Below are 15,584 nucleotides of genomic sequence, written 5' to 3'. Positions count from 1 at the left end.
TCTATGGATCAATATGTTTAGAAGTAACCAGTCAATAATGTAAGTATTCAAAGGTTTAAATAAAAGTTTTGCATGAGGCGGCTTGAAAGAGAAGGAACCTGACCCTGTTTATTTAGGTCATCCTCACCACATTATATTCTAATATGGAAAACATGATATGACGAACAGACATAGTGGTGTGTAAGAAATGAGGGAGACTGGGAACCACAGATAGCCCTAAGTGACAAAAGAGTATATGTTGAACAAGAATGATAACATCTTCTTTCTATGGTTGTTTTAGGAATTAAACCAGTAGAAGATATTACACATATAGAAAGTATAATTCCAATATCTGCTGATTTCTCACGTTAGACCCACATTTACTGAATTCTTGCTAAGTTTGCTCTTTTTGTTGGTTGTAGTAGATTCAGTGTTGGAAATACAATGGTAAGAAAGACACAGCCTCTTACTTTCAGGAACTTTCCTATATTTTTTGTAATTACTATGCTTTAAATAATGATATAGCAGAACTTGGTTTGACTGAACTCCCATTTGAGACTGAAAGAGCATCAGGAACTAGGGCCCTGTTTTGAACAATCCTGAATACACGCCTGGGGCTGACACTGCATCAGCTGGAGAGGACGCAGAGCCCCTGCCTGCCAGCAACAGATGGTCCTGCAGGAATAGTGCAAACCCTGAGGACTGCTGCTCCCAGTACCATCCAGAAGTCAATAACCCTTAGCTAAAGCAGAACTCAATTGTCTAAAACAGAGCCTTTAGGTGATAAAATGCTTTTGCTTAATTATTACCATGTTTAAAAATCAATCAGCATATTAATTCAACGTATTTTGCGGCCACTGCGTGGCAGATCGTGCCATCAAGACCAAGAATGAAAATGAGTTCATGTCAAACTAAAATATCCTAAAGACTGTGTCTGTTTTAACTTATGGTGTCATGCAATTTTAAGGCAAAAAAAAGAGACAATTTATTTTCATATAAATTCGACTACCATCTCTTTTATGTTGGAAATTTAAATGAGTTGGGAATGCATTGAAATATTATTAATCTATATATCTAAAATTTAAGATTATTCCTTAATTTTGAAAAAGGCATCAATAAGAAAAACAATTTTGAAATTAGCAAAGGAGAAATATATTATCTGAAACCATAAATCAAAATAAACATGAATTTACTATTTCTACCAAGAAGGCCATATTGTGGGTCTTATTTGATACATTATGGTTGCCTTAAACAAGAGAACACACACACACACACACACACACACACACACATATATTGGGAAGATATACAGAAATGTTTATAATTTTGTGTCATTTTAAAATCTATCCAGAAACTAAGAAACCAGATATATATTAGTAACACAAATGTATTCCACCTAGTGAATGACTAAGAAACGGGACAAAGAAAAGTTGCCCGTCCAGGTGTGTTCACGGCTGACTCATACAGGAAAGGGTATTGTAATTCTAGACTTAAAATGTGAAAATTGGTTCAATGACATGAATATGTAACACAGGAGGGCATCAACTCACACCTCAGAACTCACTCCGTTTTGTCTCCATTTGTCACTTGCACCTTCTACAGAAAGTTTCCTGCAGAATCCTACGTAGCTGTGTATTTGAAAGTACTCAGCATGCAGCTGCTATCACACAGAGACACAGATTGGTTGCATCCTCCGAATCCAAAAAGCCACCAGTACTTTCTTTTTCCCAAAAAATATCTAATATAGAACTACTACTGTCAGCAGAAGATATGTTTTGCCTACAAAAGATACAGCTTCATTTTATAAATCCTTCTGTGTTTCCATTCTTTTCCTAATTGAGGTTTGTTTAATGAGAAGAAAAAAAAATCTTTCGTTGAATTGTGGTCGCTATTGTCTTGCACAAAAACGCTTTTGTTTTAAAAATCAATCATGTATGATGATTCTCACAAGCCACTGTGCCTACTGTGGGCTGCACATGGGTTATATATTTTTTGCTGGTAGGCAAAAATATAGAATTTGTAAAATCACTTTAAAATATGCATCGCTATTTCCATGGATTTATATCTAACAGGTCTAGCCAAAAACATTAAGCATTAAAAAACTCCAAGTCATTTTACTGAACACTGTCATGAAGGTAAATATATTGAAATCCATGTATGTCTAGAATGAAATGCTGTGCTACAAATATACACTATTTACAAATGGAGCAAAGATGGATTCTAAAAATACAGTTTGAGAAATGATTCAACAGCAATTCCTATGAGGATGAAAGCATTCACTTAGTACCCAGACCTCTTCATTATGCTAATGCTATAGTCTTACAGATACCTAAGGTTTTAATCTGATTTATGTTCAGAGGAGAGTTTGCACACACAATTGAGAGTTTCTTCTGAGGGATGTGAAGGCCAGATCATGGGCATCAGAGATACCACAACTAAGTACAAGCAGGCCTGCACTGTCTTTCTTGAATAATTAGAATCATCAAAGAGCAAATCTGCCCATTCCAAGGCACGTATTTGAGATTTTTATTCTTTCAGACACATCCAATGTATCTGCATTTGGAAAAAACAGGCAAGACTAATTCCTTAGGCTATAAGTCACTATAATGTGGAGGGAAATGTGTTAGCTAGTTGTATTACAAAGCCTTTACTTCATATTTAATGGGCACCTGCAATACCAGCATTATACAAAGCTCTCTACTTTGCAAATCTTTAAAACCCCACTTAATTTTCAGCACTGATTTCCTGCAATCTAAGAGCTTATGAAGGGTTCACTGTGTTCATACAGATCTATGCAAAATGTGCCAGAGCTTCCCTGTCTGTGATGGCATTCATCTGGAGGTGAATCCCAAATTTCTATCACTGGCATGCTTATTTCCGACTAAAATAAATATTCTCAGAATGAAAGCTGAAGATTAAGCAGACAAAAAAGGAGGCAAAGTAACTAGCACTGGGAGAGATATATGCAAATATCAGATCAATGACAATTCTTCATACCGTTTACAATAGAAGCTTAAAGACCCAAATACTCTGCAATCCATTAGTTCCTCAATATCCTGAAAGGGATTAGAGTGTTTCTTAATCAACTGCTACCAGACTGAAAAAGGCCCAGAGAATGGATAATAACAAAGCAATGCAGTACGAAAATGTAGAGATGGTCAGATAGAAAGAGAAACTTTGGAAGAATGTTAAAATATAAGATACTACACAAACATGATAAAAATTGTCCAAATTTCCATTCTTTCCTGCAGCCCACATAATTAAAAACATACTAAGTGATGAAGCTGTATGTAGTGAAGTCCTTTCAAGAACAGATAAATTAATTTCTTATGTTTTCTCAAGGATCTGGAAAAATTAATGTAAAGTGACCTGAGAGAATCAATCAAATATGCCTCAAAGATCTTGCCTGTGCTTCTATCTCCACCATTCCTAACTGTACAGGTGGTCCCAAGTCCATCACTTTACATGTGATATGTGCTTATGGCACTGTGATCCATCAAGCTGTTAAAGATCAAGGGAAAATATTTTCACATGGCATTTAAACAATGGATAAATATATAAAAACAGATTCCTAATGAATAACTTTGAGTTTGGAATTCCTTAAAGTTACATGCTATGGCTCAGAAAATTCCACTGATTCTGCTTCTATTCTTGTCTATAGGAGACAAACTGTGTATAGGACAAAAATATGAATGGGAAAGATTAAATATGGGTTGTTTTTTTCAATTTATTCCTGTCATCACTCTTTACTGTTGAGAAAGGACAGTTGTTTAACTTATTTAGAGATTTCAAATTTTAATGAATCTTGGCTTAGGGAAAAAAAGAATATAAAGCAAAAGCAAAATGTCAATCATGGTAATATATCTTTTTTGTTCTATGTTTCTGATGACTGGCAGCCCAATAGGTTTGTATCAAACAAAGCCGAAAAGCATGTGTTCCTTTCCAAATAAAATGTTTGACAGATTTGACAGTTTTCTGAAATAACAACTGATGAAATCTTAAACAGCAGGGTATATCTCCTTATGAGAGATCATATTTCTAGATTTGTAGTTACTTCTATAGTATGATGCAGATTTGGGAAGTGCTATTAAAAAGGCCACAAGACATTAGCATTATTACTTATTAGAAAGACTGACTCCTATGCCTCCATGAAACTTTAGAGTAAACATCCACCTGACTTGCATTCCCAAATGCTCACTAATACCTGGCCTATGATTACAGTCATATTTTCACAAACCTGATATAAATTGTAGGCCCCTGAAATTCAGTAAATTATGGAAAAAATATTAAATGTGAAATTAGGTGTGAAGAATAATTTGAAGTTTGCTAAGGACTTGTTTAAAAGTTTTTTCAAGTCTGACTGAGAACTCTGACATTTAGAAGAGAAATAAGAAAAAAAAAGAAAGGAAAAATTTTTTAAAAATCCACATTAAATAATTCCTATTTTCCAACTCGATTAAATATATAAGGTATTAATCAATTTACTAACATTGACAAGAGACTATATTTTTAATAAAGGATCACCTTCAAGAAAACAGACTAAGTTAAGAGGAAGCTCACCCCAAGGATTTTAAGTGAAAATAGCAAACAATCCACTAGATTCACAGTTTTGTTTTGTTTTTAACTATACAGAGGCTAAGTGCTTAACAAAGTAAAACTGAGAAATATTATAAAAGAGAAATATAGACATTTGACCTGGCCCTGAAATCCCATAAACACCCAGATTGGTACGGCTGGACCAACACAACCACTGTAGTTTTCAGTATTCGGGGAATTTTCAATTCCTCTAACCAAAAAAAAAAAAATTTAGAAACCAAAAAATTTAAATAATAAAATAAAAATAGCTGTGCAAACATAGATTACAAGAAAATACAATTTAAAGGTATCACTTTCATACCTAAGTATTGCAGTGTAAAATAATGTAATGTAAAAATGACACATTAAGATGCCACATCTAATATTTCAGGTGTACTTTATAGATATGTACATCAATATGAAAATTCAAGATTCAATATAAATCTCAACTGCTTATGAGAAAATCTGATTGTAGATTTGAGGTTCTGCATTAAATCTAAATTCTATTTTATTTTTACTATTTCATAAATTTTAATTTAATTTGTGCAATCATGAGAAGACCAATGATAGTTTAAAGTTATTTAAATAATAAGAATATGCATATACCATAAGAATAGAACATATTATTACAAGTACAATATTTGCAAGTTAATTTTTATGATACCAAAGCCTCTCCTGTAACACCATGAGGATGACTGATGTGAAACTGAGGGGAACATTAATGTACCTTGTTTCTATATCTAGAATTGATTGCAATAAAATATAAGAAAATAGAATATGTTAACTACACAAATTATTTTCTCTATGTTAACAAGTGTTCAGGAATCAGCAGACATGTCTATGTTTAATACAGTGGAAACTTTTCATTTTTATCCTTCTTAAGGTTATTAGGAATGAATGACAAAATGCACCTTGAATTTCATAGCTTAGTAGTATCAAGGGGAAAAACAATAATCAAATATTTGTCTCAGAAACCCCCACAGGAAAGATAACCAGTATGAATGGTTGGCACATTTTAAAAACTTAAATCAATATCCAAGGGGTTCTGGGTATCTCCTATCTCACAAATATGAATATGACTTCATGACCATAGGGCACTTAGCCAAAGGGAAGCAGAAATAAAAATCATAACTGATAACATTTTAAAAATAAAATTTGCATTTTGGGGAACAATTTTTCTCCACATGCCACCCATGTTCAACCATCACTATTGATATACTCCAAAATTTAATAGTTGAAAATATCTTAAAGTTTTTGCTTATTTCACATTAGTTAACATTTGCTCCCTTCACTTTAAATTGCATTTCTCATTCTGACTGTTCTAAATATCATCAATTCTGTGACTGCCTTGTGCATTTTACGTGACATGATAGCATTTCAGTAGTGGTTGTAAGTGGATAACTCAAAAATGAAAAGTAATCATAAATATAATATAGTGTCTCTAAATGGTTTGGAATAGAAGCAATTCCCTTTACACTGCAAAAATACATGTACACACGTTAAGTACAGCATGCATGCACATTTTCAATGTATAAATTCTTCAATATATACACAAATGTATATATAAGCAAATACTCTAAATTATGAAAAGTCAGGATGTTTAAAGCTCTAAAATGAGAATTTATTTTATAAAATTAAATATAACTGTTTATTCAGAACCAAACTCTAGTACAACTCATACAGATTGCTTTATTACTTGAGGAAGTTGTCAAATGTAAATGGGTCACTATTTTTTTTTACTTTAACATTTTCATTTATCTTCCCTCCTCTCTCCCCCCCAAAAAGCACACAGGGGCTAAGAAAATTAATTCCCCAAATGCTGTCAAACGGGTTGGGAAGCAGCAATAAACAGCTTACTGTAAAGCCTCCAGCTACAATAAAACAGCTGTCAATAAGTGGGCTGAGAGTTGCACTGTGCAAAAACAAGTCCTCTGGATATGATGATATGAAAGGGAGAGGAGCTGACATTTCCTGTTCCTATAAGCTAAGGCAGTGGTTCTCAAAGTGTGGTCCTTGGACTAGCAGCCTCAACATCACCTAGGAACTTTTTAGCAGTGTAGATTTCCAGGCCTGACCCCAGTGGTATCGAATTAGAACCTCTAGGGTAGGGACAAACAATCCATGTTTTAAGAAGTTCTTCAGGTGATTCTGAGATACCTTACAATTTGAGAAATAATGTCATATTTTAAAATTATAGCCACTGATGATACCAGTTTTCTTTTAGGCAAATATACCAATGTACCTTATCATTTAAAGCCTTATTGGAATTATGTTGTCATCCTCTTACCCTTTATGGGTGTGTGTGTGTGCGTATGTGTGTGAGTGTGTGTGAGTGTTTATAAATACATGCCAAGACATAATCTTTTGCTAAAAAAATAAATAAATAAGAAAAAAATCTCAATCTGTGAAGGCTAAGGGCACTTCCAAAAATTTGTAAAAAATAATTTGTGGAAAATTCAGTGACACCTCTGTTATATTCAAGAAAAATGAAAGCTTAGTAGAATAAAGCGAATGAGGAATAGGATTTACAATTGTTTCTTTGCAGGTTAACACAAGGGAAAAACAGCAAGGAGAAAAAAGATAAAATAGGAATCCATGCATCACAAACAAACCCATGCTGTAAAAGACACTGTGTTTTCACTGTATAAGCAATACAAATTCGTGATATTTAACTTTGTTAACCCTTTGCTCAAGAATCTTGCATTTAATCCAGGTATCAATTAGCAGCATAAAGTGAAAGAGGCTTCCTGGTAATAGCAATTGTGCCCACTCACAAAATCTTCACAGATTATACGTGAGTTTATAAATTACTTTGAAAGCTTTTGTAGTAATAAACATTACTTCTTCAAAATTGTGTAGCTTTGAGAGTACATTTTATATAAAAGCCACTAGTGGAAGTGAAGGAGCTAAAAAAAGTTTTTACTTTTTAGTTTAACTAGAATATCTTTAGGTAACAATTATATAGATCAATGAAAACGCATTTTTAAAGGGTAGTATATACATTCTTCATTCATAAAAATATGCTTATTTTTCCTAAAATTATGCATATTGCTCTGTATATCACCACCTCCTCTCTACCCACTTCCAATATTCCTTTTCTCCAACATCACAATTTTTCTTTCTCAGCATGAAAACTTCTAAAAGGTGTAAGCAAAGCCATTTCAATAGCTCTTTATCATAATAGTGCATTACAGCTTCATTTGAACATTGGAATGCCTACAGGAGAACTATAAAGTGACACATGGCCACAAGGAATGTCTAAAATGCGCTTTCGTTCCAGTTAGAGAATTAATCAGCATCCTATTTGAAAGATTACATCACACAAACAAATATTTTTATGATTGACTAAGCCCCAACAAAAGATCTTTTCCATACCTTGCTGAAATGTACTTAACATTTATGTCACTGTACTATATATAGGCTCAACTTTTGGGGGAGAAGTCAGAAAAAGTGGGTCTGTATAGGAATGCAAATACCCACCATACTTATATGAAAAGAGAGATGATATGGAAGTATATCAGATTATTTCTTTAGAAAACAAATGTCAGATTTTACATGAAGTGTTTTAAATCATATTAGTTTCTTCAAGATAATTATGAAAATCATCAAATACAATAAGTATATTGTAAGCGACCTTCACAATAAAAGTAAATAACAAAATCCCATTTTCTTTCTTTCCATTAAAATAGCAATGTTTTAATTAAACCCCTTTAGTTTCATAAATTACTGTTTCTTATCATAATTCACTATTTAATAACTTTTAAAAACCATTACTAAATCTGAACAATTTCTAAATTTTAAAACATTCTCTTTTCAAATGTTAATAAAGTTAAAACAAAAAATTAATTATTCAAACTTTTACTTAGATGTAATAACTTCATATCCTCCTTTATAAATTGTATACTGACTTTAAATTTGTTTTTTATCCTGTGTATTTAAGCTGTAAGCATTTGTATTTTTAAAATGCTTTAGATGTTTAATATTCTACTTTAAAAAATGGAAATTTTAGTTGTATACTCATAGACATTATACTTAATATTCTGGGAGTATCTGTGTGACTCACTGTCAAAATTATTTTTATAAATATCTTATTATCACAAAGCCTTAAAGTCATTCCAGAGCAATAAATAATAGATGTCAAGGGGAAAACAGTTTCAATAAGACAGGAAGACACACTACTACTCCATCCCGGCCTATAAAGAAAAACTCTTGATTCTCCAAAGACTAATCAATGACTGCAAATTAATTTTGCTTTACTTGATTTTCTAAAATCTATATGTTCCTTATTTTTAACAAGTACAGATAGGCCATCACCATAGGTGGACTCCTTACTAACAAAGATTGAACTTGCATTATGAAATCCTAGAAAGTTGGTGTGGTGAGAACTAATCACAAAAGAGCAAGCAAATGAACTTAAATGCTAGTTGCTCCAGAGCAACTATCATTAAATAAAAGGTATCTTTGGCTGTACTACCAGCTTGATCCTTCCCTCCCCCCTTTCCTTGCTACTGCAGGATTGGCACCTGGCCAGCACAAGCGACATGATACCCTAGTGCCATCTACAGGCTATTATCGATATTCAAATTTTGTGGCAATAGACAAGCACCAGTGAAATAAATTAGACAGCGCTGCATTTAAATCTTTATTAACAAGGAATTATTAGACCTAAGAAAAACTAATTCTGGATTTGGTTGAAATATGAGTTTCTCAGCCTCTTAATCCCTCTTCATACGGCATATTTCACAGTTTAAAATGAGTTATGACAGATCACTTATGCATTACTAAGATGAGAGAATATTTACAGTGGATTCATTCTTTTCTCTATAAATCAGTTATATTAGGCAGAAAGCATTCCTTTTTTTTTTCTTTTTTTGAAAGAGTATTTGGCCATTGTGGACACTAAAAATCTTTCTATTAAATACCCAATTTAATATATTACAATAAAATAATTTGAAATCAAAGAGAAGGCTTCCTATATGGCTTAGTTGCAATCTATCAACTATCATGTGCTTCACAGCTGATATACATTTAATATTCTACTGTCTTGTTCAGAGACTAAAAAAAAAAAATTAACCCCTTTAGCAACCACAGCTCTGACCGTAATTGCAGTCAGACCTTCAAACGTCATTTAAAACTTGAGATTTGAAGGTGACTTTTCAGATCAAAAGGTAATGTGAAAATCTTGAAGCAGTCAATTTGGAAACCCCGGGAGCAGAATTTGGCATATCAGGACAGGTTTTCCTCTTCAGCAAACATTATCTTGGGACATTTTGGAATCATTTCCTCTTTTCACCTTTTGCCATTTGAAGGAAACCGGGAGGTTAAATAATTCTCGGAACTCAGAAATTTCAAAGCTGTTCTAAAAATTCTCGACTGAGCCCCAGAGGAATCGAAAAGGGGTCAAGTTTTTTTTTTCCTCTTTGTAACTAAGCTAAAGTTAGGCCAAAACAATAGACACACTGGCACATTAATACTGGTTGACTGGGCACTTGTATGCAGTACTTATAGACCAGTAAAAGTGCTCGTTTACCTGTCTGGTGTGTAAGGGGCCCTTTGTCTTGAAGCCTCCTTGGGAACTGCACTCTGAGGCACTGAAGTGATCTGAACTAGTGGAAGAGCGTTTGGAAAGGGTGTCACAACCCCCGACAAAGGTGTTGTCCAAAGGGAGCTCCTGAATCACATGATGCTTTTTCACAGAAACTGGAGTGTCTGGTTTGAGATGAAAAGCAGGCTGTGGAGAAGCAGATTTGTAGTGCTTGGCCAGGTCAGGGCTGTTAGGCTTGAAGGTTGTTGGAGGTGCTGGGCCCCAGTCAAATCTTCCTATGCTCTGCTCCTCCAGCTCAGCCGGCAGGCTTATTGTCCCATTGATAGGTTCATGGACTGCATCGTCCGGTTTGGACTCTTCAATAGTAACAAAGTTCAAAAGAGAGCTCTTGGGAGACTTTCTTTTCTTCCTTTTCTTTTTCTTGTTTTGTTTGTTCTCCTGGTTTGGGGACATCCATTCGGCACCTTGCTTGCTCCTCTGAGCTGCTTTGAACCTTGATGCATGGCGACAGCGCACCAGAACGGTGACGAAGATCACAACTATGACCACCATGGCGCCTGCGATGATGGCAATCATGATGGTGAGATAGTCCTCATTTTGGTAGGGTTGGCTACTATCCCCTATGTTCCTGTCCAACGGGGTCTCCATAGTCCTGCGGATCAAGTCATAGATATAGGAGGCATTTCCAGCAGTGTCATTAACATAAAGAAATACAAGCACAAGTGTGTGCAAAGACTTAGGGTACCCCAGGTCACTTATGTTGACTACCAAACGGTGCAAGCCAACATCAGTAGGTGCTGGTTTTTCTTCCAAAGTGATGTTTCCTGTTACTGGATCAATCCGAAATAAGCCTTTGTTGTTTCCACTCACTATTGTGTACTTAAGTTCAGCGTTCATTCCAGTGTCGATATCCACTGCAAAAACTTCTGCTACCACGGAGCCAGGAATGGCTGAGAGGGGCACCAACTTAAAGGAAGTGTTAGATGGTGGAGAAATGACAACTGGGCTATTGTCATTGACATCCATGACATTGATGGTTACTTTTGCAGTAGAGGAACGAGGTGGTTGCCCTCCATCAGTGGCTTTGACATCAAAAGTGTAGGAACTCTGCTGCTCTCTATCAAATGAGACATTTGACTTTATGACTCCAGAATAGGGATCCAACACAAAATTATCATTGTCATTTAGAATGGAAAGAGTCACAGCCTTATTCTCTCCAGCATCTGCATCTGTCACTGTGATCACCCCCACAGTACTATACTTTGGCAGATTCTCAGACACAAAAAATTGAAAATGATTATGAGTAAACTTGGGGCTATTGTCATTCTCATCCAGAACAGTAACTATCACAGCCGCTTGGCTTTGGAGGGGAGGGGTCCCATTGTCCCTGGCAGTTACTGTAAAAATGAATCGTTCTTGTTCTTCTCTGTCAAAGACTCTGGAGGCTGTCAAAACTCCTGTCTTTCGGTCCAGATCAAAGAAGGAGGCATTCGGTCCAAGCTGATAAACAATGTCTGCATTTTTCCCACTGTCTTCATCTGTGGCACTAATAGTTGTTAAGTATAACCCACGTCGGTTGTTTTCAGAAACTGACAGCTCAATTACAGGCTGGTTGAAAATTGGTGGGTTGTCATTTTCATCCTCAAGCTTAACCCTTACCAGGGCAGTCTGATTTAAACTGGGCTTCCCAGAATCAGAGGCAACAATTTTAAAGCTGAATTCTTTGGTGCCCTCATAGTCCAACAAAGAAGAGGTCTCTAACAAATATTGGTTGTCATATACTGCCTTCAAATGAAATGGGACCTCTCTTTCAATAAAACAGATCACTTTGCCATTCACATCTGTGTCCTTATCTGAAACTGTAATTAGGGCAATCTTTGTATTGATGGGATCTTTCTCAGATAAATACACGGTGCCATTGATGGGACTTATAATGTACCTGAGGTCTATGTTAGGAGGGTTATCATTTACATCGGTGACATTGATGGTAACCGTTGCTCGAGCAGGAGTGGAGCTGCCATCACTGGCCAGCACTGTCACTTTGTGAATGGCTGTCTCCTCTCTATCTAAGGACCTCTGAACTGTAATCAGCCCAGTAGTATTATTTAAAGCAAAGAGTCTTTTGGTTGCAGGGGCAACCTGGGCACCAAAAATGTACCGGATTTCAGCATTACTGCCTATATCTGCATCAGTGGCGTGGAGCTGAATTACAGAGGTACCTACGGGAGCATTCTCTGGAATGTGCACCTCCACTTGACCCTCTTTAAACACCGGCCTGTTGTCATTTACATCACTTACTGTGACCTGCAGTATGGCCGTGCTGGATTTCTGTGGAGTGCCTCCATCCTCTACTTTGATTTTCATCACATAGGTATCTTTCTGTTCTCTGTCCAAGTTTTGCTGAACAATCAATTGTGGCCACTTCTCTCCCTCCGGAGTTTCCACGATATCCAGTCCAAAAACACTCTGCCCATTTAACAATTCATAATGCTGTACACCATTGAAGCCTGTGTCAGGATCTGTTGCTGATGGAATTGGAAAGCGGCTGTTGATCAAAGTGTTTTCTGGAATTGAAATATTGATGACAGGAGATGGAAACATGGGGGCATTATCATTGGTATCCTTGACAATTATTTTTATTTTGATCAGCCTGAAAAAGTCATTGGGGAGGATCACGACCTCAAGTTCAAAGAAACACTCATTCTCCTCAGCATAAGAGGCTCCAGCACAGAGTTTTTCTCTGTCTATTCTATTGGAGGTTGTGAAAATTTCTCCAGTGCTGCTGGATACTTTCACCAAAGGGGCATCCCCAGCTTTAGAAACCAGTCTGTAGACAAGGCTGGCACTGGTCCCTGTGGCAGCATTGATGTGAGAAATGTTCAGATCCTTTGGTATGTTTCCTATGGGCACATTTTCAGGCAATTCCTCTCTAATAGTGTATATAAGTTCTTGAGCTATTGCGGAATCCAGCCTTAAACAGGCAATCAGAGCAGCCAACAGGTAAAAATCCCTCAGGTCCATGATAATGTATTTATTTTCTTTTCCTGGATTTTAGGGCTTAAAGGTTTCCACTGAGGAATGATGCACGAATTGCAAGAGGAAGCGTGCATGGACTGGAGGATGCATTACATCTCATCACTTATTTGGAGACAGCCACTGTCAACACAATCGTACAGACAATATTATTCTTCAGTAAATAAAAACACACCATCACAAAATATCACAACATATTTTCCACTACATATTAGTAAACATGGCAGTTTGCTCTGCCACTGTTTGCAAGTTAACTCTGTGGATAAAAACACTATATATCCCCTGCTTGTTGCATTTGCCAGAGAAAATGAAATTTTCTACTTTTGAATTAAGGACAGCTGCTATTTTTACCTGTATTCACCCACGTTGTTTCTTAGATTACTATTTTAATTCAAAACATGCATTCTTGTTCTCCTCTTCCCCTCCCCCTGTCTTACCCATCTCCTGGCCTCTAACGCACGTCCCTCAGTTTTTTTAGGTGCAAGTGAAAACCCCTAAGTGTTTAGCTGTGGTTCCTGCTAATTGCTTTGTCACATGTCAAATGTGTTTTCTTCTCTGCTACACTGAGTCATCTCTTTTTTCTAAAAAGACTACCTTTCTTTCCTCCCAGTTCTTCAACTGCCTTCTAATACAATCTTACTGGGAAACGAGCATCCGGACATGCTGCTGCAGCATCAGAAGCAATAGTCACCGGCCACTACATATCCTCATTGCCTAAAAGCACAATACCAAGACTTCAAATTTCTTACCCAGAGCTTGCTCTCCTTTCTCCATATTGACAAATTATTACCATTAGGATTAATAAACACATTAAAACTTTTAAAAACGTATAATATAGCATTCCTTGTCCTAGACGTGGAAGAGAGTGCCGAGATGTAAGTGTAACGTAGCTAACATTCCCATGTAACACCACAATATTTTCTACTGAGCATAAAAGAGAAAAAAAAAAGGCATTTCTTAATCCTGATCTCTGGTTAGAATATTAGTAACATTTGCCACATATAAATACTGCAAAGTGATAATGCAGGTAAAATGCTTCTGCTTAGATGCTCCCTTAACTGCAATTTAAATGGGTGCAAAGGCTCCAGGCAGCTACCTACTTGAGTAGGACTGGTCAGTTCTCAGGCTCTAATCTTATCTGCATTAGGCTGCACGGCAGCTGATGCCCGCGATTAGTTCCGGCAGAGATGCAGGTAGGGATGCAGATACAGCCGAGTAGGTGAGCTCTGCCCCAACCGTCCACCCAATTACAAACATCCCCTGTCTACACCGAGGACATAGCTAAACACAGAATTTACAATTGTGCATGCAAAACTTTACACTTACGTTAGTTGCCTCAACCTTTCCCCTTTCCCAGTATGCTGCAGTTAGGAATGATTTGTTCCAACACATAGAAAGCCATGCATCTGGTAGCACCAGTTTGGGGAGAAATCAGAAGCAGGGAAACGTTTCCTCCTTGTAAAATGTGTTGCTTCGGGCTGGCAAATTAGCAACTCCAGAGAACAAATTCACAGATTTGTCGTTAGTCATTCTCTCCACGTTTCGTCTCTATTACCCACTGGGTCTGGGTTCTTCTGGGTATTTAACACACATACACCATCCAGTTGCACTTCTTCAGCTCAGGGGTATTTTCCACAGCATCGAGCCTACCGTTTCCACCCGATGTCAGTACTGCTTAAGTCTCTAACTTCTTGTAGGAAACGTCAGAGTTGGGGTGATGGTGATTCTCTGGCTGCTCTCAGGGTGACAGTTGCCCCCAAATTCCTAATCGGTAGTCTCTTTCGCGCTTCAGAGACTCTAAGGCGCTCCTTCCAGTCTCGAAAGCTCTCCCTCTCTCTCTTCTCCTCTGCCCCTCTCTCCTTCTCTCTCTCCTCTCTCCTCTCTGAACTGAATTTCTTGATATAACTCTCAATAAGCCCGGAGGGAGGGCGTGACGGCCGAGGCCACGCCCCCGGCCCCTGATTGGCCCGCATCGTGCGGTGCGGGGAGGGAGGGGCGCGGAACGGGGCGCTGACTGTCTCCCGGCTTCCCCTCCTCGGCGCCCCTCGGCAGCCGCGAAAACCCGGAGATCGGATCCCGGCCCCGGGAGAGCCGGGTTCCGGGAGGTGCACTGAGCATGCCCAGCAGGCTCTGGCCGGGGAGCGAAGCGCTGGCGCTCGCAGGCAGGCACTGGCGGGGCAGGGAGCCGCCGAGCCCGGGCGGCCTGGCAGGCGTGGGCGGCGCGGGAGCGAGTGCGGATCCGGGGAGCCCGGGGCGTCGCCACTGGCGGCTTGTGTCTGGGCACACGCTTCGCACTTTTGCTTGCTAAGTGGAGGGGCCGAATGCACAGATGGGGGAGGCTACCCGGGTCCGAGGCGCAGGAGCGTGGCCACCCCTCGGTGGGGACCCCGGGCCCGCAGATGCCCGGAGCGCTAGACGGACGACACGCCCGGTGCTGCACGCAGAGGCTTTG

At 37.9% G+C, this 15,584-nt stretch overlaps 1 protein-coding gene across 4 annotated transcripts in view; it reads right to left on the bottom strand.

The window, feature by feature from the left end:
- The window catches only part of PCDH9 (protocadherin 9), an 867,425-nt gene extending 852,404 nt beyond the window's left edge, over positions 1 to 15,021 (bottom strand). For all 4 annotated transcript variants that reach the window (XM_045566956.1, XM_045566958.1, XM_045566957.1 and 1 more), the window contains exons 1-2: positions 14,459 to 15,021; positions 10,085 to 13,255 (exon numbers count right to left, since the gene is read on the bottom strand). In XM_045566956.1, coding sequence (XP_045422912.1) covers positions 10,085 to 13,120 — 3,036 coding nt within the window. In that variant the 5' untranslated portion in view covers positions 13,121 to 13,255; positions 14,459 to 15,021. The remainder of the gene's footprint in view (positions 1 to 10,084; positions 13,256 to 14,458) is intronic.
- Between the last annotated feature and the right edge of the window lie 563 nt (positions 15,022 to 15,584).

The sequence above is a fragment of the Lemur catta genome, chromosome 13 (genome assembly GCF_020740605.2).
Source record: "Lemur catta isolate mLemCat1 chromosome 13, mLemCat1.pri, whole genome shotgun sequence".
Lineage (NCBI taxonomy): Eukaryota > Metazoa > Chordata > Mammalia > Primates > Lemuridae > Lemur > Lemur catta.
This window is presented reverse-complemented; position numbering and strand designations above follow the sequence as displayed.